General features: G+C 26.8%; 1 protein-coding gene across 2 annotated transcripts in view; it reads right to left on the minus strand.

The window, feature by feature from the left end:
• Nucleotides 1-1,060: 1,060 nt before the first annotated feature.
• LOC100163959 (pancreatic triacylglycerol lipase) overlaps nt 1,061-26,079 on the minus strand; it is a 32,473-nt gene continuing 7,454 nt past the window's right edge. For both annotated transcript variants that reach the window (XM_016807050.2, XM_016807049.2), the window contains exons 3-13: nt 19,717-19,763; nt 12,407-12,535; nt 8,935-9,089; nt 7,670-7,789; nt 7,044-7,190; nt 5,401-5,626; nt 4,375-4,619; nt 3,673-3,799; nt 2,656-2,782; nt 2,346-2,552; nt 1,061-1,425 (exon numbers count right to left, since the gene is read on the minus strand). In XM_016807050.2, coding sequence (XP_016662539.1) covers nt 1,302-1,425; nt 2,346-2,552; nt 2,656-2,782; nt 3,673-3,799; nt 4,375-4,619; nt 5,401-5,626; nt 7,044-7,190; nt 7,670-7,789; nt 8,935-9,089; nt 12,407-12,530 — 1,602 coding nt within the window. In that variant the 5' untranslated portion in view covers nt 12,531-12,535; nt 19,717-19,763 and the 3' untranslated portion in view covers nt 1,061-1,301. The remainder of the gene's footprint in view (nt 1,426-2,345; nt 2,553-2,655; nt 2,783-3,672; nt 3,800-4,374; nt 4,620-5,400; nt 5,627-7,043; nt 7,191-7,669; nt 7,790-8,934; nt 9,090-12,406; nt 12,536-19,716; nt 19,764-26,079) is intronic.

Consider the following 26,079-nt stretch of genomic DNA (forward strand, 5'->3'; position numbering starts at 1 on the left):
TTAAAAAAGGTAATGGTCGAACTGCACTTGGGCTTAGAAAAGGTATTCCAACAAAAATATTATGCATTTGAGCCTTGAGGGGATTAAACGTTTATAAATCACTCATTTCCCTCCCACTTATAGGCTTAGAACTGACAAAGATTTTAATCATTTGCGTAGTTAAAAATTATTGTTTTACACATACCATCATGTCCATGATGTTAATATAATATTATATATACATATATTAAATCATAAAATAATATTATTGTCATTATTAATAATATATATAATTTTGTTGTTCTTTTTTTTAAATCATCAAATATTATTTTACAATATTACTGTGTTTGAGTAGAGGTGGTTTTTAATATACCGAATGTCGTTATAGTGTAACGATGAATAATATAAATCAAAAATAACATATTATTTGCATTCATTGATATCACAGCTGAAAAAATAGATAGGTACTTATTCAAAATAGTCGCTGTAATATTAATAAAAACAACTTTTTTTAAATCAATATCTCTCTTGCAACACGCTAAATCTTCTATAATAAAAGTATTAGACGCTAATCTAAAATAAATAAGTGGTAGTAGTGTTATTAGTAGAGGATGATTTTATTAATTTTTGTCATAACTATAATTTGACCATTTTTATTATGGCAATCTTGAAACGTTGAACATTATCACTATAGCTATGGGTATAGGTACTTGATAATATTAAATTGTATAACTCCTGCTATAGACGTAAGCTATTAAACAGGAAATGAAAAATTGAAAACCAACATCTCTATAAATCAACACAGAATTTAATGACTGGTTTTAGTTGTGTTACATAATTTCTCACTATACCTATACTCATTAAAAGTATAATAATAATAATAATAATAATTATAACACTTTATATAATTTATAGGAGAAAATCAATTATTTAATTTATCATTAGGTATATCATATTTCTTGTTAGCTATTTATTCATACTCAAAATTATACTTTTTGAAATATATTATGATATTTTAAGTAAGCACAACAATAAGGTACCTATTAGAATATTAAACTTAAAAAAATAACAACACAATATCTCAATATATAAAAACATTATATTATATTACAAAATATCTTATAACAGTATATTTTTGATATAAAATGTATAACATTTTGAAGGTAGGTAAGTAATATCTATCACACATTTATGTACATAATATTTTCAAAAGTACACACTAAAATGCATAATACATGTTTAATGTATATAACTTATGTACATTAATTATAACCAATCTTAATAATATTATAATACTAGAGCTGTATACATAAACTATTTCATTAGTTTAGAAGCTCTTGGTCTTCACATTTGTCGATGAACACGGCTGAAGTCCTTGAGGCAATATCAGCATACTCTCTCGGACCCTGGCTGCACAACTTAGTATCCACTTGGATACCTCGTTTACTAAAGATTAAACAATAATTATAAATTTATACATAATTAAATAGCAGTCATGGATTCTATTATTATTTTAGATTATTTTAGGTATTTTAATATTATATGACATATAGTGTTATATTAAAAACTAAGTGTTTGTTTGCCGATCACTCGGATTGTTATCGGTACACTAAACGAGTGATTCCCTAAAACTCGATGTATGAAGAAAACAAATCAGAAGAGAAAATTAATTATTTGTTAAAACGCAAGTTTTTTATTTCTAAATTACAATTTATAATTTTGGAAATATTATATAGATATTAAAATAAGAAGGTGTTATCCAATACTATGATTTTTTTTAAATGCATATTTAAATACCATATTTATTGATTCTCTAGGTCATATATGCATGCATATTTTAAGGTTTTTTAGGGCACGAAGTTCGTAGCTCTAATTATTATAATCTCGAACGAGTGTTACTTGCAGGTTTATTCAATAGATCGCGACACGTATAAGTACATTGTTCAAAATATAGTGTTAGTACCTATTGAAGTTAAAATAAATATTAACACCTATCAATAAAACACTATAGTTTATTATTTAAGTTAATTTAAATAATTTATTTACTATGGGACTGTTGTTTAAAATGCAATAAATCGTATTTATTAATTCAGTTGTAGACGGTATATTATATCTAGCCCACTTAATACTAGATTATTATACAATATTTTATTAATAAAATTGTTATGTGCGGCAACCAGTACAACTATCCGTGTTGATTTAATTTTAGTGTAAATACGAAATATAATTTTTTTTCATTTTCATGGATTTATTGTTACTAGCCTACTTGATTGGGATGATGTCGACATGTTATCGTTATATATATATGCAAAAATGTACTTATAAGTTACTATATCATGAATATTATTACAATATGACAGGCATACCCTCTATTTCCGTCGTCTTCGGCTTCTGTTACACCGATACTAGACACGTACAGATGGTCGTTGCACCAGAAGAAACATATGGACCTGGGTTGTAGCACGTCCATGTCATACTCCCAGTAAAACTCTACTCGTTTCACTTGTCCTATGTCGTCCGGATGGGTGACCACAAAGCTCCGACTGGTCCCGTGCTCCATACGCTCATAACCACTATGGCGTTGAGAAATGCATTCATTAATAAAACAATATTATGCGAATAACGCTATAGGTATATTACCTATACTGTTATAATAATAATATATGGTCGTCTTACTTGGGAGTTAAATCTAGGTTTCTGATAACACCGTTGTCACTATGTAGCGACACTTTCATAAAACCTTGAACCCAAGACTCAGCCCTAGGTGGCTTGGCCAAATCCAACATGACCTTGTATTGTCGTCCTAAAAAATTATCAGATCAATAGCTTAAATTTAGCGTTCCTATATAATAATTAATTATTGATAATAAAACTTAATTCATAATAAATTGACATATTTTATAATGGCTAATTTCATGTAGGTAAGAGCCGTAAACAATAAAATATTAATCGACAGGTGGCTATAATCTGATAATGATTGTTTTCAAATATGTAATCGTATTAATTGTAACAAAAATCTATAATTTTAGGTAAGAAAAACTTTTTTATCAATCAATCGTTTTAACTGACTATTACAGACTTAAAAATAACTACATAATCTTAGTATTAGACATTAGTAGGTACTGGGTATGCATTTTAAATCTATATTATTCAAGTAAACATTAATTTATAATAATTAATAACTATCAATTACTTTTAACTATAAAACTTTTATATTTAGTTGGTAGGTATACGCATGATTTTATCTTAACGATATAATATATAGTTATAGAATAGTATAACATATTAACATAATACCGATCAGCAGGAGCGTACCGAAGAAAATTTTATGGGGGTCAAAGTTATTGGTTCGGCCAACTCTAAAAATTGATCAGGGACAACATGTATTTGTTATTTCGTTGGAGCCATTTTATCACGTACGATGCGACTGCCCGGCCATTTCTAAATGTTGAAAAATGTTTGCCCCAATATTTAGTAAGAATTTGCATGGATAAAATTAAAAGTTGCATGATATTGGTTATTAACACCTAAAGCCAACATTTGAAGGGCCGGGCTGTCACAGCGTACGTCGTTTCAACATCAAGTTGTATAATATACAATAATATTATCATCTTAATTAATTATAGTTATGGAAATTTAATGTAAGCTTCAGGTTCGATAAAAATCAAATATTCTCTTTGTGGGTATACTCACTACAGTATGGCGTATCTTTCCCAGTAGATATGAAATACTTGGAGCCCGGTGCATGGTTTGGTCTTACTGTATTTAAGCCCATTATGGCACAACCTGTATCATTCTCCTTGCACGAGAAGCATTTACCCTTAAACATAATTTAAATTAAATTCTTGTTATAACACGAATACTCAACACGAATTGGTTGTACTCATAATTTATTATTTCTCATAGTTAGTCAAAACACATTTTTCTTAGTTCTCCAACCGATAATTGATGGTATAGATTATTGTGCAATAACGATAGAGCAAGAATATTTTAATGTAATATGTACTTATTATAATAATAAGTAAACATTACAGGCGAAAATATTGAGTACATTTCGTAACTTAAAATATTATTTCCAAGACAATCTTTAAGAAATATGCAAATGACTGAATTACACCTCAGATCATGACATAACAAAACATTTTTTTACATTTATTTTATAAGACTTCATTCTGTACACTAATATATATTTTTCTTGAAGTGCTATAAAATGCAGTGATGCAAAAGGCAAAACACTCAGTATACAGACTTTGTTTATTGCGCAGTTATTTATATACAATTTAATAAACGTTCAAATAGTATGTGTTTGTAAAAATTAAATACCTAAGAATTTTCGTTCTAAAATTCATATTGGTACAATTATAATATATTAAATACACAATTTTTTTTAATTACCTGTAAGAAGTTTTGATACGAGTTGCATTTGTGTGCGACGTATGGACATTTTGAGTTTATAGACTCGATGAACAGTTTTATGGCTCTTACGTGATTACAAGCAACTAAAACACGACTTGCTTCTTCAATTCCCTCTTTGATGAGAGTGAGAGGTAATGGAGTTTCCGTTAGATCACAGCCAGGCTGTTCCTTACCGTTGTTTGGATAAAAGTCAATGTGGCCACAAGGTTCGCTCATCCCGTACCCTAAATAAATATATATACGACGTTAAACGTAGGTATACTGAAAGTGTGTTTTACTCAAGTTCAAGGGGAAATTTGAGTATCTTTTTCCATTGGTTGATGAATTTAACTATTGAATTCTATATTTATTACTGACTGATTTTTATAAGGTAACATATATAATAAATTAATCTAGGTCAATATACCCACCGCTTAAAAAATCTAGAGTTAAAACATAAACGGATGAAACAAATGTCTGCTTATATAAAAAAAAAAAAAATAATTATAATAATGATTATAAGATTATTTGGGTATATGATTGTTTGAAATGTTCATAATATGTAAGTAGGTATACTATTATTTCTCGAAAAACTATTCCCTATTTGCCTATATAATATTATTTTTTATTTTTAATTGATTGTTGGCACTTTGAAATCATTATTACATTTAATATTTGTATAATTTATTTAAATCTAAATAATTTAATTAGATTTTCATAATTATTTAAAATTTATAATTTTTTGTTATTACATTGTTTTTTGTTTATTACGTTTATACGTAATATTTCATATTTGAACACCACACCAATAATTATTGTTAGGGTTCAACCCGTCAACTTGTGATTTTAAAACTTTATCAAATCTACGAAAGGTTAATGAATAAATAAAATTGTGAATAACTCATATACCTATTAATTCTTCTAGGTCTGTCAATCAAACGAACGATTTGAAAATACGCTCAAACACATTTTCCAAAAACGTTTGGAACGTCCGCAAACTGTATTCTTAAGTGCACCGATACTTACCCAACAGAAATATGGAAGACCCGTCGGTGTGTATGACATCCACAAGTTGCGCATCGGAAGGATCCAGTCTGGAGTGTGAAGGCATTCCTTGGAAATATGGTTCAGCAGGATCAAGTCCGGTGATTCGTCCTAGCCCTTCGATCCGTTCACCGGCGTACCCGGCAGTGTGAGCGCCCAGACTGTGTCCTATCAGATGAACATGTTTCGGATTTAAGCCCACGTTATCCTAATACGTTACAAATAGAAAAAAAAAATAATAATAATAACACAAGAAAGTAATAGGACCAATAGTGAGAGTGGAAAATATTTTTGATTAAAAGTTTTATTTTATTATTTTTATTATCGTCGGTGTCAGTACTATACAATATAGGTACGCTTATATTTTGTTATTATAGCGTTAATATACTTCAAAGATTTATGAACATTTTTTTTATCAGAACTTAGAGGTCACAAACACTTTTCGTTTAAGCATTTAGAAATAATCCGATGTGAACGAAATTGTGCGACGAGTCGGAACAATAAAATAATACGATACTACAGTTAAAAAAGTAAAAACCGTTTAAAACCTGATATAACTTAATGCATGTTATATAACTGAAAAACATAAATAGCAGCTGTTACCGTAATAATATTACACAATATAGTAAATAATAAATACATAATTAAATACGTATTTCCTTAAGTTTTGAACGATTGTGAACCAAGTACAATTATTATTGGACCATGGATATTTTAAATATAAATTTGTATTAAAATAACTAATTCATACGTATTTTAGTAATATAGAGTGACTACCTTTTTATTTCATACTTTTAATCATCTGTCCACGATAATATCAGTCACTATAAAATGTCTGTACTTGCTTATAATGAAGTAATTTCTTTACTTCATACAGTTGTTAATCTAACGATTGAATCCATACGTTTTAATTTCTTAAATAGGTATACAAGATTATATGACGTATGCAATGGTCGTATAAAACCTTTATCAACATATCACACGTTATATAATATTATTGTGTACACGTAATAATTTATATTATTTATAATCATTTTGTGGTTAATCTATATTGAACGTGTGGTTATATATATATATATATAGGTAGATGTAAAATTTCCTTTTAAAATACCTACCTATCATAAAAAATAGAAAATAATAATAATAACGAGCACGCTAATATCCTGCAAGTTTCACAATAGTAGGATCTTATGTATGAATTTGTAAAAATGAAATATAAACAACAATATTGATTTTTAATTTTCTAGTGAAATACAAAAATAATAAATTCAAACCTAGATACATTGTATTTACTATAAAACAACACGATTCTGAATAGATTCAAATATTTGTAAATATTATAGTGGATTATAATTATGCGGATATATGTGGATATATTGTATTGAATTATTTACAAATAAAAAACTATCAAAAAGCATTTGGTTTATAAAATATTCTTATATATTATATAAAAATACGTATAGTATATATTATGTATATTTTTTTATTGCTGGTATGGCTATCAACAGTATTCTATCGATGTTTTAGTTTAATTCTTATAATTCGTACTAAAACTGAACATATTTCGTTTCTGTTCAATCGATCCAATAATATGTGCTTAATGCTAATCCAACCCATTACATTACTTTTAAATAGTTGATGAAATAGGCGATTTCTAGTCCCACAAGCCGCGTATTGGCTGTTGCCTGCGTGTATAAAGGCAACGACCCGCCGGCCCAGTCCACTACAATTACATTCCAATCAGAATGTTTCAGAAGTTCTCTCCTCATTTCCTATGGACGAAACAAATGTAAATAGGTACATTAAATAACGATAAGTTTATATTGTTTTCATGAATAACATGAATTTAATTCAGTATTGTGACCCGTACACTGTTTTTGTATAATATGTTTTGGGTTATGCCCGTGTATAATATTATTGTAAAAATAAATTAATAAACTTCAAGAAGAAAGCTAAAGGATTTTAGCCAACAGCTGAATTCATTAATAAATTATTAACTTGAAATAATAAATTGATTTTAAATCATCTCAAGGACGAGCCATCGGTGCTATTAGTTTCATTTCGTAAGTACCCCTTTTCCTTAAATGGGAATCGGAAATAATTTAAAATTTTAACAATATAAAATCCGATAGCAAAAACGGCCTCGTCTTCAAAAATAAATATGAATTAATTGCATTACGAATAATTAAAAGCGATTTTATTATCACTATTATTATTATTATTGTCATTATTATATTATGTTAACTATTACCTTGACCCAATTGCTCAAAGGCGTGTCTATAAAACCGTGTATAATGAATTTTGTAGGTTTTTTGGGATCAAAATTGGACTTTTGTATTGTTTTCTCCGATTGTACTTTCAGCATTTGACCCTAAAAAAAAAAAAAAAAACTTTTGTTATAGAAATACCTAAGTTTCCGGTTCCATTTTCAATACTCATCAATGTTTAATAATTACTGTAGAATAACTAACTATAGTTATAACTAAACAATACTACAATTTATTTTAATTTTAGCTTTCAAAAATATCAAACAACAAAACACTTTAATCAAAATATTATACAGAATTTAATTCAAGAACTAATTTTTCAATAATTACGATTCATGTACTGCAAAAATGTTATATAAATATTATTGTATTTTTATTATGTCTATTAAAACAAATTATTATTCTAAATATAAAGTAACTAATGTCAATAGATTATAAATGTAGAGAATCTACTATGATTTATTTAACAAGTTTCATAAATCAAAATAGATTAATATTAACTATATAAAATAAGTGATAATAATACTTTTATTAGGTAAGTAAAACACTAATTGTATAGTAAAAATGTAAAATAAAGATAAATTATAATTGATTTTAAGTTATTATAACAAGAACAACCAATAGGGCATAGGTATAATAATTATACTTGTGCAATGATAATATTGTAGCTGGTGAAAGGCGTATACTGATATAAAATATTAGTTCTAATGATTAAGTATAATTTTTATTTTTCGAACAGATTTTTATATACCTATATCTGAATGGTTTAATCTAAGGAAGTCAATTTAATTTTGTTTTTAATTTCTTAAGCTAATATTTAAGAATAAATATTAATATGAATAATTGTTTAAATTGTATACATATAATATCTTATAGGTCCTAATTTTGTTATTTCCAATAGGGATAATGTTAATAATAACATTATCCCTATTGGAATTATGGTAGTAACTATATTTGTTATTAATTATTTAACCAAAATAATTAAAATAAATCCATTTATTCCTGTAATACTATGTAATTCGTTGCAATAATAATAAATACATTGTCTTTAATTGTTTGATTAAATATATTAAAGACATTTCGACAATGCTCTAATGAAAGCTAACCTTGTTGTGGTGAAAACTCTAAAAAAAATAGGTATCTTCGTATGTATTTTTTATATTTTTTTTATTAAGTTTTTAATATGTTATATTCACTTACACTAATAATGTTTTAAAAAATGTATACTTAAAATATATTATATAGTTACCTGTAATGGATTTTTTCTCGTGTACAATATAAACCGTGTGTCGATGACTTGCCTCGCTAATGGAAACACATTGAACGGCCGATATATAAGATGATACCAATCTCGGGTGATATTTAAACACCCTAGTTCGTCGTAACATCTTGTTTCGTTTTCAACTGAAAATTAAAATAATAAATTAAAAATTGTATTATCTATATTTACTGAATAGGGAGAATATAACAAGGTATCCCATAATAAAATTTAAATCTTATTTTATTGTGTGCAATTTGAAATTATATAAACCCCACAGTTATCCATATTATAATATGATTGATTTTTAATTTTGCACATTAAATTATATAAATTATATAAAACTATATAAATTTAAATGATCTGCTTGATTAGTATTATAAATTATGTTTAGCCTTAGTATGATATTAATTGTTTGACATTTAAGTCAGTTAAGTAAAATACATTTTGAACATTTTTCTAAAAATAATTCAGTATTCAATTAGGTAGGTTAATTATTATCGTTTTAAATGTATTAAATCGATTATAATGGAAGTTTAAAAACTATCCAACAGCTTGGATTTCAAACGATTTTTATTTGAGAATTCACTTATACTGAAGCTAAATATATTTAACTTTTCTTGTATAGAATATTTAAATGCATAAACTTTTAGAAACTTAATTGTAAAATACAAATAATGTATGCATATTATATATCTAGATGATAATATCATCATAATATTGTCTAACAAATAATATACATATTATATAAAATTATATATTGTTCCGATGTATTTCGAAGTTAACATTACATACTTAGATTATAAAACAATAACTAGGATCATTATTTGTGTGTGATAAAAAAAATAATCACGAGGGAGACCAGACAACGGTGGGCTGATAGAGTCAAAGATGATCTCAGGATCATTGGAGTGGAGAATTCGGAGGAAATTTCAAGAGACAGGGAACAGTGGAAGGATGTTGTTGTTGCGGCAATGAACTTTAATGGTCTTTAAGACACCTTAGGAGAAGAAGAAGAAGAAAATTATTGATTAATTATAGAAAACGTATTTCGATGATTGGTAATTGCAGTAAAAAAAAATATTGACAGTTTTTGTAACTGTTAATAATTATTCATTTTAAACTCAAAAAACAATGTTTATTTAAACCTGGATGTCGTTTACTATGTAGAAACATATTTTATATTATGAAGTAAAGATGATTTATGTAAATTGTTGATGCATTGTGTATGTTGATTATTGGATCATATACAACAGTTTTGTTTATATACATTTTAAATTATGGTAAATAATTCAGGGATTAATGCAATTACACTAGGTACAGAATGAACTCAACACGATTTTGCACCTAATTCTCTACTTAGCTGCCCAATTACTTACCTAAATAGTAAACATGCATTTAGGTACATTTGTAAATCCTATTAAAATTTTCTATCTATTAAATACAAAAGTTTACAAGTGTTGGTTAAAATGTTTGCTATATTTAATTTTCAATGGTTTTCAATTATTAAATTTGATTATTATTATACAAGTATGCTATAACAGGATGACATACCGTCTCAGCTCAGAATAGCTTTTCCTGTGGAATGATTTATCATTTGTATAGCAGAAAGGTACCAACTTGTCCACATTTTTTTGAGCGTTATGTTTTAAAAATCTTTAACACATACACAAATCATATAATAAATATTACTGTCCATAAAAAACCTCTAGTAAAATAGCACGGAAGTTCAAACCCATGTAACAGTTTTTTTCTTGTTTTTTTCGTGTAGATATAAATCATAGTAACATTTTTCTTTAATAATATTACTGAAATAGGGACACGTATGACATATTACTACGCATTGCGGATGAAATAATGTTCACTAAATAGGTAGGTAGAATTAGAACAGTAAGTACACCTACAATTGTTTTAGTAGGTACTTTAAACGTAAAAAAAAATGTCAACGTTAGTATTTAGACAATACATTTTAATTGTTTATATGTTACTGACCTCAAAACATATATTTCTTAGAAAAATTACTAATTTTATTATAATATTATTTATTTACAAGTTTTACCTAGCTTGTATTATATTTATTTTGACAGATATACAACTTTAAGACATAGGTTACCAATAATATCTTATATTCTGAGTAAATCTTCTATTGTATTTAATAATATAATATATTATAATATATTATATTATTGGTTTTTCAACAATGTTTTTTTTTTTGTGAAAGTTCTTTTGTGTAGAAGTTTACTGAAAAAAAGTGTCATGTAGTATATTTTAATATCGGAAATCGAATCTAGGTGATAGGTACTTTGAGAATGTATTTTTATTTTCTCCGTAGTTTCTCTAAGTATAGGAAAAAAAACTACTGACAACAGTTAAAATATTATCAAGCCTATTTTCATTTGAGCTCAGCGTTCTTTTTAAATGCAATAATTTACTATTGTTTTAAATTTTAATAGCATGGTTTTTGAATCGAGGTGACCGGAACGTCATCTCATAGTATCGCTCGTCGTCACGGTAATATCTTATATCGGTAAATATTTTTTTAATAATACAAATTTGAAATATTATATAATTTATATTTGCAAGTTGCAACAAGTAGGTATATAAGGTTGTTCGAAAATAGTATGTATTATTATTAATATTAACGGTATACTATATTAATTCATATAGTACCCAATACCTGATTCGAATAAATATTATAAATTATTAAATAATGTGCGATAAAAATGTTTTTTATGACTAATTGTTAATTTAAAAATTACACGAATACAATGATCTTTAAATCTATAAAGTTTATCTAAAATCCACAAAATATCGTTCTCCAAATAGTAGGGTAGCTTGGATTATTTTACTATAAGTACTGTTTCAATAATGTGAGTCACATTTAAGACTTAGGTACCTACTTAAGTTCTAAAATATATAACAAAATATGAATACACAATCGATTATATTAATCTGTCTAGCATGCTTTATGTGTTTTAACATTAATTTAAACTGCAGTATAGGTGCTAAATGGTTTTGGAAGATTTGTAAAAAATTAATTTTATTCATACGTAGTTCTTATTGAAAATGAAAGTAAACGTCAATAATTCGATGATTTATTAAAATTTAAAACCAATTTATTTCTTAGTTCCCTGTCATTTTTTCGTATACAACCATAACCGTTTTACTTAAATGAGTTGAATACTTAAATGTGACAAATGACAATAATGACCCAAAAACAATTACTTAACTAGGTACCTATTAAAAATCTATTTATGATTCTACTACTGAGTTGCATAAAAAATAATAGATTAATTTAATGGTTCAATAAAATGTAATGCACCTAGGTAAAACAAAATCATGTGCTACTAAATCATGTTTAAGCGGTCATCAGTTCACTATATTGATTCATTAAAATATATGATCTGTTATTGTCTATGCAACCTGGTATAATATGGTAATTAAAGTTAGACGAAAAACTTACATGGTAACCAGGGTATGTTGACCTCTATGTGGTTGGATCGTCCCCATTCGAGAATGCCCGCTGCGCCTGACCGCACAAACGTCGCGAGCGTCGCTATGCACAAAGCCACATGACCTCGGACCATACCTCCTGTTGATAAAAAAATAATTCATAAGCATGCTGATTTCTTATTAAATACACGCAAAACGCATTAGGCATCCTGACGAGTACTAAGTAACTATTGTTGTCACGAAGTCATAAAAAGTTATTGTTTGTTAGTGAATTATTCAAGAAATATTATGTGGTTGTACTTTAGTTCATATAAAGTTTGACTTTTGGAAACACTATTTAATCGAAAAAAGCTGACATTATCTCACTTATTGATCCAATAATATAGGTATATATTCAGGGGCGTATATAGGCATTTATTTCGGGGGGGTGGAGGGGGGGTATAAAAAAAATGTATTTAATTATTATTATAAATTAACTTTATTCTAATAATAAATTATAAAAACTAGAATATTATATAAATTAAATTAAAGCGAAAAATCCAATTTTCGAGGCAGGTTTGTAAAATTATTAATCACTTCTTCAGTGTCTATTGAAATAATGCGATGAATTGACACGAGGGCTAATCCTGTTAGTCGATTTTCACTTGTACTATTTCTTAAGTAAGACTTCAATCTTTTTAGCGTTGAAAATGATCTTTCCGATGATGCTGTTGATACCGGTAAAGTTACTAATATTGAAATCAAGCACCATATATTTGGAAAAAAATCAACGGATACTTTATTGAAAGTATCAATAGCAGACTTTGGACACTCATTCTGAGGAACTTTTATCAATTTTTCTATCCATATATATATAATTCTGATTCAAATTTATTGTAACTGGGTAAAACATGTTTATAAAAGTCTATACATTTTTCAATATCATTATAACTAGGTTTAAATTTGTTGAGGAGATTTGGAAACAACTTTTGTAATACAGAAATAATTTCATTGTGTTTAGAAAATCGTTCTATTAATTGATTTTTAAAATAATCGATAAATGGTTTAAATATTGTTCGTTTATAATACTGTTCTGATGATTCAGCTGACGTATTACTACAAGACTATTGACACCCAGTTATTCGAGGTATTTGAATAGTTTCATCCAATATATTCAATTTTTTTTCGACTTCTAAAAACAATGTTTGAAATTCTTTATCGGCATTTATGCTAATAGAAGATAAAACTTGTATACAATTTTCAACATTTTCACAACATTCAGATAAATCACTATTTACTTTTTGTAATGCATTACAGAATGGCAATGTAAAGACAAAAAGTTTTTCTATGATATATTATGTTATTAGAAATTGAGACGAGTGACGAGTCTTAGATAATTGAAAAGCGAGTTGTGATGTTTCTATATTATGGTTATTTTCGAGATTATGTAATTTATAAGCTATAACTTCGTATAAATCTTTGAATCTCAACATAGTACTTTCGTGACGATCTACCCAACGTGTTTCACACATTTTTATAGGGGTATTTTGTTGGGTACTTGGAATATGTTTTTTTATACATTTTTTTAAAACTTCAGACCTCATTGGAGATTTTCCAAAGAAATTTATAACTGTTGAGACTGAACCAATACAATTTCAGGAATGGTACATGATTTTTCTATCGCTAAATTGAGCGAATGAGCCGCGCAGTGAACGTAAAGCACATGACGTGGTATTTTATCTCTAATATACTTTTGGACACCACTATACAAGCCACTCATTGCACTCGCCCCATCATAACCTTGACCGATTTTATTTTCCATTTTAAGTCCTAGTTTTCCTATTTCAGATATAACTGTATATGCCATTCCTTTTCCACTATCATCATAAATTGGATCAAATTCTAAAAAATCTTCTCTAATAAAACCATTATCAATATATCTTACACACAAAGACATTTGTTCGATGCGAGATATATCACAAGTTTCATCTGCCAAAATAGTAAAAAATTATGATTGGTTCACTTTCAACACAATTTCTTTTTTAATAAGAGAACCGCATATTTATATTATTTCATTTTGAATTATGGGACTAATGTAAACCGATTTCCCCGATGAATTCATCAAATGACTTTTTAGTATTAAATCACCACTTAATGCTCGATATCTTAACAAAGCTCGAAAATTACCATCATTATTATCTTTTTCGCAATCAAAAATAGAGCCACTATCATCGTGACCTCTCATTGCTAACTCTTGACGACCGCAAAAAATAATAGTTTCTATTATTGGAATTAATTTTAAGCGATTTTCAATAACTTGAGCTTTTTTAAAAGAATCTACTTGTGTAGCTACATCAAATGTTTTATTTGCTATTATTTTAACAAACTCATCCGCTCTTAACGTTGACAAATTATGATAGTCAGCATTTGAGTGCGTTATAAAACATTCGAGAGCATTTTTCCAATTAATAAATGGTTTATTAACTAATGCACCGACTTTTACAGAGCTACCTTTTCCCGATGTTTCATTTGAAAACAATACACACATTTTACAAAATACACCTTCTAGTTTTTATGAATATACTAACCAGGAAAAACGAGTAATACAAGAAAGTTAAAATTTTAATTTTCTTTTTTAAACTACCAGAAAGTTGTTTGAAGTATGAGGCTGCCATTGTTTTTTCAATAAATCATACTTAAGCTTATCGTCAGATATTCTTGTATTAATATATAAACCAATATCATACATTTCAGTTAATTCAGTTAAATTAGTTGTATCCAGTGGCGGTTTTGATAAAACATCAAGGGGGGGGGCTATTTTAAATTTTTTTGGTTCCTCCCACCATAAAAAAAAAATTTTAAAAAAGTTTTTATATATTATATTGTGAAAATAGTATGACGTACATAACATAACAGTTGGCTCAAAAAAAATCCAAGGGGGGGGGGCTCGCGCCCCCTTCGCCCCCCCCTAAAAACCGCCACTGGTTGTATCAGTGTTGCTTTCAGTTTCAGTGTTATTAATAATATTTGATGAACAAGGAATATCATCACTATGATTAGGCTCGGGCACAGCGGTTTTTTTTATTAAAAAAATGTAGTAATGAAGGTTGTGATGTCATACTTAAATACTTGATAGTTGACGCTTATTAGAACTTGATACCTCGTGGATTGTTGGATCGTAACAGAAATATTATTTTTCGTAATTTAAATGATACATACATACATACATACATATGTACATACATACACACGCGACTCGCACAAAGCACTGAATTGACCATAATATACTGAAACAACCAAAGTCAGAAAACAAACTAAATTCTGTTCATCGCGTCTTATTGGACGTAACTCGTAATAACTAATAAGTATATTCTCGTGAATTTGAGTGGCCGTTAAAGTCGATACCACGAACTGAGATTTATAGAATATAAATAAATATTACTATAGATAGTATAGATATTATGACTATCGGCGACGCACGAGTCGTACGACGGTCCGTCATTACCTCAATTACCTAGTAATACCTATTTCATTTTATTTTGAAAAATATTTCAAGAATACTAATCCCATATATGAATATTTGATGACAATTTCAAGTCTTCGAAGTTTGATATTAATTTTTGAAAATTTTAGTAAAATAAAAAAAAGATTTTACCAAAAACTGGTTTTACGTAGAAATTTCAGTTTTTTTCATTGTAGTTGTTATGTTGTTTTTCCCGATTATTTTTAAAAGTACTTGACACAATATTGACTTTTGCTCGTCAAAACCAACTATAGAATCAATTTGCTACGAGGAACCATCGTCAAGATAGAACCTCGAAAATTATTCCACTATAAAGTGGCAGGCAAATCTATTTTAAATATTTTACAAATTATAATTTCACATTATCTGAAATTTAAAAAAAAATGCTATTATATAATATGTGAGACTGATTGAAAATCGGTAATTTATTGATAATATATTTTGTGGTATCTAAAGGATAACATGATTTTTATTCAGTATTTTTATTTTCAACTAAATACAGCCATCTTTTTATGTAGGTTGTTCCTCAGAAATATCCTCAATAACACATACTATTTTGAGGATAGCCATCACTATAAAATATATAGTATATAAAGGTACAGAAACAAAATCACTAAAACGATACAAAAGTACAATAATCACATTCCACAATATTTTGTTATATGTAATATACTTTCATATTTACAAATGCGCATAAAATTAAAAATGTACTAAGTTAAGATATAATAAAGGTAATTTCCAACATAACATTATGACAATTTTAATTTTACAAATTGCATTGATCTATCAAAATGTATTATGCTATTTATATATAAAGTATAAATCAGTTACCCTTTATTCATAGATACCCACCTAAATAAATATAAATTAATTTTAAAAATATTTACTAAACGTAAATGTCATTATTTTATTTTAATTTATTAAAGTTAATTAATTAGTACCTACCTAATCGTTTTTCTTAAACTATGTTAATAATGTCTAAAATCTGTAAATTACATTAGGTACAAAAATATTTTTAAAACTAATATAAATACTAAATTCTCTGTTTATAATATTATAGAACTTAAAAATATTGATAAAGGTAAATTTTTTTAATCAAGATTTGTATAATATATTTATGCACTTGAATCATGTTTAGTTTTGAATAATAGTGTTTCTACTTTACTCTATTTACAATCTTTTAATAACTAAATTTGAAATATTATCAAATATTTTATTAGAAAGTCGAAAGTTCCACATTGTACGAATTTATTAGTTGTATAACTAAAATAAAAAATGCAATATATATAGTTGTATTAAAACCAGTTATATTTTCTTACCACAAAAACAGCTTTAAATTACTCTAAATGTTATGTACCATTATTATTTCAGGTCTATTTTATTAATTACATTTTAACTTGTATTTGTATTAAATCTTCTATTTCCATATGATATATTATTAAAATATTAACATATGTCATATATATATATATATATATATATAGTTATATATTACATTTAAAATTTAAAAAAAAAATAAGTTTATATAAATAAAAATAAGGATGATAGGTAACAAGAAATAAAATAAGAAAATAAGTTTAATAAATTAAAGAATAATATTAAAGGTATAGTTATTTTAAACCACTGTTTTTTAAAAATAATTATACTTTGGGAAATAAACTAAAATTTAAACATCATTATTATTATGAAAATATTAAGTAATTTACCTGAACTAAAATAGTGTGATCCGACACGATAGCAATATTGCTATTGTCACGTTGTGTGGTAGTTCAACAATGAGTACCTAATGACTGATGAGTTATTTTATATTATTTTACTGTTATTTAATCATAGAGATGCCCATTCACAGGCGCTAATGATATTTTAGTAAATCGTTTTGACATTGAATGTCATATAAATCTACTAAATACGGGCATACCAATTTTAATAAATGGGAAAACTAAAATATTTCAATAGTACATTTTTGTACAACAATCTACAATAATTTAATTTAAAATTAACTGTGGAAGATGGAAATATGAACAAACATAACATACTAATTTATTGTTGTAAAGGTAATTTAATAATTTTTCTAGGTTTATCCACAAACAATATTTAAAATCTTCAACAAGACTTAATTTATGATTAAAATATTATAAAACTTTTGCATATTATGATTCATTTTATGCATATAATCTCATATAGGTATTATCTATAATAATAATCATATTATTTGCACGAACCATTCAATTCACATTTATGCTCATTCAAACAAAAACCTTATAACCTTTCTAAGTTTATACAGCTTTGGTTTTTATTACTTAAGGTATCATTTATTATTAGACCACTATGCGCCATCAAATATCGTTATTTCGTGTTCTATATACAGAATGATCCACCAAGCATGCTCACCCCCGTTTTTCTTTTAATAATGAATTTGTAAAATTCAAATTTTTGGAAATTTTAAATACACTTGTATATTACATATTCAAATTCATGAGATTATCTATACTACTTAATAAGTGTCCAGTGGAGATACATATTTTTTTTTTCAAATAAGAACACCACTATTTTAATGTTAATTAATTAATTAATGGATGATTTTTTTTTGAAAATTATGTTCTACATAGTTCAAAATTCAAACGAGTTCCTAGTTTTTCAGCTATTAAAATGTTTATATAATAAGAATAAAAGTCCTTAAAAACGGTTTTCCAAACATTTTGAATAGGTATAATATGTAATATTAGATCTAGTATTTATTTCACTTGGACCATTTTTACAAATTATATTTTATGTTGGAATAATATTAATAACTATAATATTCAAATCACTATAGTCTTTGTATCATCCAAATTCATTATCATTACCTATTGTCAAAAAGTATATAAAGTTAAATAACTCAAAAACGATTCGTCCGGATTTTGATTTTGATACTTCATAATTTTCGGAAAAATTATCCGATAAATAATTTACAGTGGAAAACGGAAGTTCTTATTTGAAAAAAAAAGTTTGTATCACCACCGGACTCCTTAACAGTGGCGTAATTAGGAATTGGTTCTGGGGTGGGATATAGGTTTTTATAATTATAGGCTATATCCTCCACACCCCTCTAGTTCGTTAACTTTCATACTACTAACTTTCATAATATTAAATTAATTTATTATTATAAATTAAATGAGGTAAATGGTAATTCATTTGATGGAGTTTTCTCATTGCAGCATTCAATAAAAATATATTCCTTTCAAAAATCTAATTATTTTTATAAATTTATAAATTTATTATGTGTTACCTTAATACAAGGTTAAAAATTAAATTTTTTTGTAATAAATAATAAATGCTTGAAAATATATACAAATAGGTAATTGAATAATACTGAAAGGGAACAGTATAAAATAATATTTCTATATCAATTCTATCACTGGGTGTATTCACTATATTATAAAATACGAGTATTAATTATACAACTATTATGAAGATATTATCAGTATATCACATAGGTAATAATATCATCTGCACTGTAACTTGTAAGTTTAAAATATAGTAAAAAAATATATTACAAAATATATTACACAAAACACATTCTTAATATCATATTCAAGGACAATTATAGTGTAAGTTTTGCTTATAGATAACAAATTATCCAATTCAATAATTATTAAAAGTTAGTAGTTTCTTATACTTTTTTAAAAGTATTAGAAAATCGCAAAATATACGTAAATTAAACAACTATTGAAAATAATATGAACTAGTATTATTATTATAGTTTATATGAAACATAATATATTATACTATGTTAGATTCTTAGATCGACAGTTTAGTTTTCTAGTTATTAAACTCACCGTCCAGACAGAACCTGGTCCTTACTGAGCGTCATTCAGATAAAAATCTAGAAAAAAAAAATAATAAACAAATTAAAAATAATTTTTATATTTATATGTTGACATTTTGAAAATCTATAGATTATAAAATAAACTCAACCTTCAAAATTATATAATATTTTTAAAAGTTAAAACTATTGAACTTTGAATAAATAATATAAAATATGTCATAACATAGGTACAAGAACACAATTATATTTTATATAATCTTGAATGTACCTACATTTGTAGGTACCTTGTACCTGTATTTATATAACTTAATAACTTATATATTATAAGCTTAGATCATACACTGTGGATGGAGCCACGGCGTAATTTTTTTTTGCCGATATTAGCGACGAGTCTCTCGATTAGGTGCTCGTCGATGGTGCCACCAGCTATGACCTATAATTACTACAATGTATGGTAGAATTAATACTTTTGAAGATATATTATATGGTAATTCAACACATATTTACTGAACCATATTCTAAATTAATCATCCTATAAGTACATATTTCAAACATATACCATATTAACTATTAGATTATATTATAACCATATATTTTATTTTAGTGCACTTCTGCGGTCAGCATTCATTTTTAATGTGTGTATCTCTATTTAAAATGTATAATAATACAAGTATTACAACAGACATCAGATTACACCAAGGCGAGAAAAGTATATAACGCCTTTTGTGGCTAAAATCAAGTGTACTTGTATGATGGTTTTTCTGTAACATTTGTAATACGGAAATTAAATACTTCTTTGAGTAAAATGTATTTTATTTTATAATTGATCATTATTTATTACTAAATACGCAAATTATGCCGAAGTTTAATTATGAGCATTACTAAAAATTCAAGCTTATGTAACTGCAGCACTGCGTTTATTACGAAACACCTTATATTTTTTTTAATAAATACTTGACAAGAACTAGGTAGTAATATTTTATTACAACTATTTTTGTGTTTACAACTTTCTTTCCAATTTTAAATTTAAGATCAATAAATAATAGCGTAAGACCCGTGATAAGTTATATTATTTAAAAAATGTACAATATATGATTAACTAATAAATCATTTACATTTAAACTATATTTTTAAATATTTTAATAATTTATCATAATTTGTCATAATGAATGCATAAAAATAATACAGGGCAATTCACCGATCACGCTAACACCCATACTTTTCTTTTCTAATGAATTTATTCAAAATCTGATTTAAAGAATTTTTTTAAGTAGGTACCGATCTTAATAAGGACAGTAGATCAAATTCATTAGATTTGTATTTAGTTTTAAGTTTCCTGTGGTGGTACCGGTATAAAAACGATTTTTTTCAAATGAGAACCTACTTTATTTTACTATAAATTGTTAAGCAAATGATTATTTTGAAAATGTTGATGTAAATGTTGATGTTTAACGTTAAATTAAAACGTGTAGTTTCTTATAATACTATATTACTATATAGTTTTAAGGTTTAAAAAAAAATATATGATGTGTTATATTGGAGCTAATATTTATTATAGGTACTAAGAAAACTATAATAAATTATAAAATTTTGATTGCCATAGATTAATTCCTCACATATTATCTTCGAAACCCATTACCATTAATCTATTATCCTTATTATTACAAAATCCTTATTGCAAAATAACTAAAAAACTGCTAGTTCAAATTTTGATCCGGATACATCGACATTTTCAAAAAATTCATCCGAATAACTATTTATAGGGAAAATGGTAATTCTCATTTGAAAAAAAGAAGCTCATATCTTCACTGTGTACTCCTTAAATGATATAAGTAATTTTAATATTTTAATATACCTCTACGGCCCTTAAGTACCTATATTTAAAAGTTATAAAAACAGAAATAAAGGACTATGTTGGGGAGGAGGTGAATATGCTTGGTAAATCATTCTGTATATTCCTATATTTTTAAAATAGTTTATAATTAATGTTCACTGTTAGTGTTTGATTCACTGTATATTCAAAATTAAATACAATTTTAGGAAAAATAGGAATTAAGTGACCACGTCTGATCAAATATTAATTAATGGACTAGGTTTTATGAGTTTTATATATATTACAGCTATATGATGCATTTCTAAATAATGTATTTTACGAAATGCTTTAGTTAAAATGAAACGAAGAATAATATAATAATATCAAATAAATCATTTTTACTTAATACCATGTATACATCTAAAGTATTTGATGTGACAACAAAAACAATGTGGCATATATTTGCAAGATGCAAAATGTCGGTGAAAAGAATAACATGAAACATATTAACGTAGAAAACTGCCATTTAATATTCTACTAAGTTACACTGCAGTCTGTAGACACTAGACATAAGATATATGACAAATAACAAAAATATTTCGGTATATATATTATTTTAAATAATAATATCGTACGTGTTACGTCTTACGTGTATTTGGTACGAATGGAATGGAAATTCCATTGGTTTCCATTCAACTCTATTTAAATAAAAATTTTATGAACATAATATACTGCATCGCTTAATAATAATCAGAATAGGTGCCATATAAAGTCCGAGGTACATATAACATATTTAAATATTTACGTATTATACCTATTTATGTTTTTTTTTTCATTAGTAAACATTATAAATTTAAAACTAGAGCAAACAGTTTTCTCATATAGACAATTTTAGACAAGGTATTACACTCACCGAAGTAACGTATTTTTTATTCAATTATATTAAAATTGAACGGGCCAATTGTACAATTGGTTACAATTTATTGAGTATAATATAAAAAATTCATAAGAAATCATGAAATAATACTTCAACTCTGTATAGTGCTTATGAATTATCGTTAGTTAAGTCTAAAATGTTCAGCTTATTCAGAACCGAATAAAATAAATAAAAGAACATAGTACTAAGTAGGTACCTATACTGCAGGTATAGATGTAATTTAGGCAAGTGCATATTATAGCGTTTATCACGTATATAGGTACGTTTTTATATTCTATTGTCGTTATAATAATTTAGGTACGAATAGCCCTATTAAAATTTTTTTTTTCATTTTTTCCCCCCGTCTACAACGCGTTCGAACTATACAGTTAAATGAACTACTATTTCCCCCTCGTTGGTAGGTACGTATCAAAATACGCACGTGCTTGCAATGATTGAATATTATTTCCGATTTTACCATGCGAGAAAGTAGTTTCACCCGTAAAAGGTTCATAACCTTACACGATAAGAAGTGCAACAGCATTCGGATACTGCAGCGGTGTTATACTTACAGAAGGTCAACGTTGTTTTGTTGTGGTCCGCACGCGACAGACGGCTAATGACGTTATGGTATTGTTTCGGTAACCGATTTTTATTACAGTGCGCGCGTAACCGATGTAAACACTACAGTGGTCATACACAGACATATACCTCACCGTGTCTGGAACGCGTTTGGAATTTCTTCTATACGTCATTTTTTTTTTTTTTTTTTTATGCTTCTCTCTCGTCGACACTATTATTATATTTTTTCTCGCATTCACGCAAGTCTTAAAAAAGAAAAAAAACCATAAATACAAAATTGTATACATTTTTTTTTACGTCTCAATACATTCTAGAACTACGTAACACACAATATCGTTCATCGAAATCCCTACTTACAAGTAGGCAGATATTATATCGATATGTGTGTTATGGCGGTTTGTAGGCCATTTGTATTTCGCCGCGCGTTTATAGTGTTCTATTATAGGCGGTCTATAGTTTTTATAGTTTTACCGATAATAATATTAAAATATAAAACACAATACAAGTACATAATAATATATTAAACTGTGTACTATATTATAATATACGAGTGACAGGTTAGACTATATTTTATAGCAGAGTTGAATAACATTCAATATTTTCGACAAATTATTGAAAAATATCATGTTTATTCACTTTTATTGTTTATCTATATCGAGTTGGTTTGTATTTTTACCGATTTTAGAACCCAAACAACTTTAACATTAGATATTTGTTTTATACACTCGCACCTACCTATTTCATTATTGCATAGCAATAATGTTCTCTAGAACCGAAAGATTAAAAAAATATCAACTAAATATTATAACAAATTTAAATTTAATTTCACTGTTTTTTCTTGAATTATTTTTCGATCACTTCCTGAAAATCGTCTTTTATACTGTCGTTTAATTTCAAAAATATGTCATATAACTACTGTCGGTTACCACACACTGCGGTTTGTAGCGATAACCCGTGTATAATAAATGTATACAAATTAATTTTACCTACCTGCATGACTATTTTAACGATCATCTCGATGACTCGATAATATCACTCGACGATTTATTTCCCAAACACAATATTCAACGTTGGATCCAATCTTGCGATTATCGTTATCGTTTAAATCTAATCAGTTTTTTTTTTTTTTTTTTTTTGTCATAAATACTCTTTGATTGAAATGACAAGTTCTTCTGAGTCTATTTCGCAGTCAAATGACTTTCTCCAACATGATATTCCTTATACGCCTCCGTGTAGACCTGAGGGGTATTATACGGGTAGACTAAAATAACAGTAGCGGCGGTTAGAAAGTAACGCATGTTCATATATTTTTATATACCTTCGGTCAGCCTGCACCATGAGGCATTTCAAAATGATGGAACACCGGGGGCGAGCAGTTTTCACTTTCGCTTCCCGATTCCTAGACATGAATAAATCTAGATGATACACTATATACAAATTTATTATAATATGCTCATTGCTCGCACGAGTAGTTTAAATATTCTAAGAAAATTATTTTTTATTGCCTACACGAAAAAATCAACATATTATATGCATACTTAATTTTTTTTCTCTATAATATAATAATAATGTACAATATATTATATTATACATAATATATTCTAAATGTGTACGATTATTAATATATTTTCAAAGAGTGAAAATGTAATGTCATAGAAATGAGTAAAACTATATAGACATGATTTAATCATCAATCAGTAGAAATGATTATAGGTAAGACTTTTTAAAAAGGAAATAGGTACTTAAACATATGCATATATGCAATATTATTCTTAATGAACTTGCTATATTTCAATATACCTACTCAATTAAATATACCGATCCAATTATTTGCATATTTTACTATTTTGCTCTTCCATTGAATATAATATAATATAATATTCATACTATTCTATAATATATTTATATATATATAATAGTTTATTACTGCCACCGAAAAATAGGTATTAAATACTAAATTGGTATGAAATAGTTAAGTATCTAACAACCGTGACCGGGTAAATTAAAAATTTGTCATAATCAATGCAATATTATTGAATTAGGTACGTTTACCACGAGTTATTAGCACAAAATAGATTTATGTTTCAGATATATTTTAAATGAATTGAGCATAAATATATATTTAAATATTGAATAAACTATTAAACAAATTTCCATGTAAAATGATATATTTCAATGCCATTTATTGAAGTAATTCAATATCGTTATCTACTTATTAGTTATTACCAACGTAAATCAATATCAAATTACTTTATTACCTCGGTGAAAATAAAACAACACCGGAGTATCATTGAAAGGATACTTAATATATAGTATAGCAGATAGGTAGTTAAGTTAATATTACGGTATGTTTCTAAATGATCAATGTCTCGTCGTGAAAATTATAGTTCCCTCCTAATGTTGCGTATAATATTTTATAGCCTATAGGTATATGATATTATAGCCATGTTATTAACATTCCTTTAACTTTTTTTATTAACTGATTTTGCTATGAGCCCAAAATTCAAAGACGTTGTTGATACGATTTTAAAATGATGGATATATTTCACTAAAGAAAGTGTTTGAATGTTTGATAATTAATAAAATATACAGAACATCGCCACTAACTATTCGGCTGGAGACTTGCAGAGTCCTATTATGCAGCTTACATTTTATTTGAAAGTGCCTAACGCATTGATATATTTTATTATTTTGTTTTACGCGCAAGACCACATTATTTTGTAAGTGTACCGGTTATACAGAGTGAAATGTCAAAGATATTTCGAGAAGTTACATCTGATTGCAAAAACTCCTACAAGAGTTGCAAGATGACTGCGATTGAATATACACACAATAACAAGCAGGATGATATGAAGTGTTGTGGGTAATATTAATGAGAGAAGAGATTAATAAAACAAAAAATTCAGGTCATTAAAAACGATAAAAAAAAATAATTGTCATTCTAAAAGCACATCAAACACTTATCGAGATGACAATCGTATCGATATGTATAAATCACTAAGTAGTGATGATTTAAGATTGAATTGCTCAGGTCGCATAATATTGTTGCGCAATGCACATTG

Source organism: Acyrthosiphon pisum, chromosome A2 (assembly GCF_005508785.2).
Source record: "Acyrthosiphon pisum isolate AL4f chromosome A2, pea_aphid_22Mar2018_4r6ur, whole genome shotgun sequence".
Lineage (NCBI taxonomy): Eukaryota > Metazoa > Arthropoda > Insecta > Hemiptera > Aphididae > Acyrthosiphon > Acyrthosiphon pisum.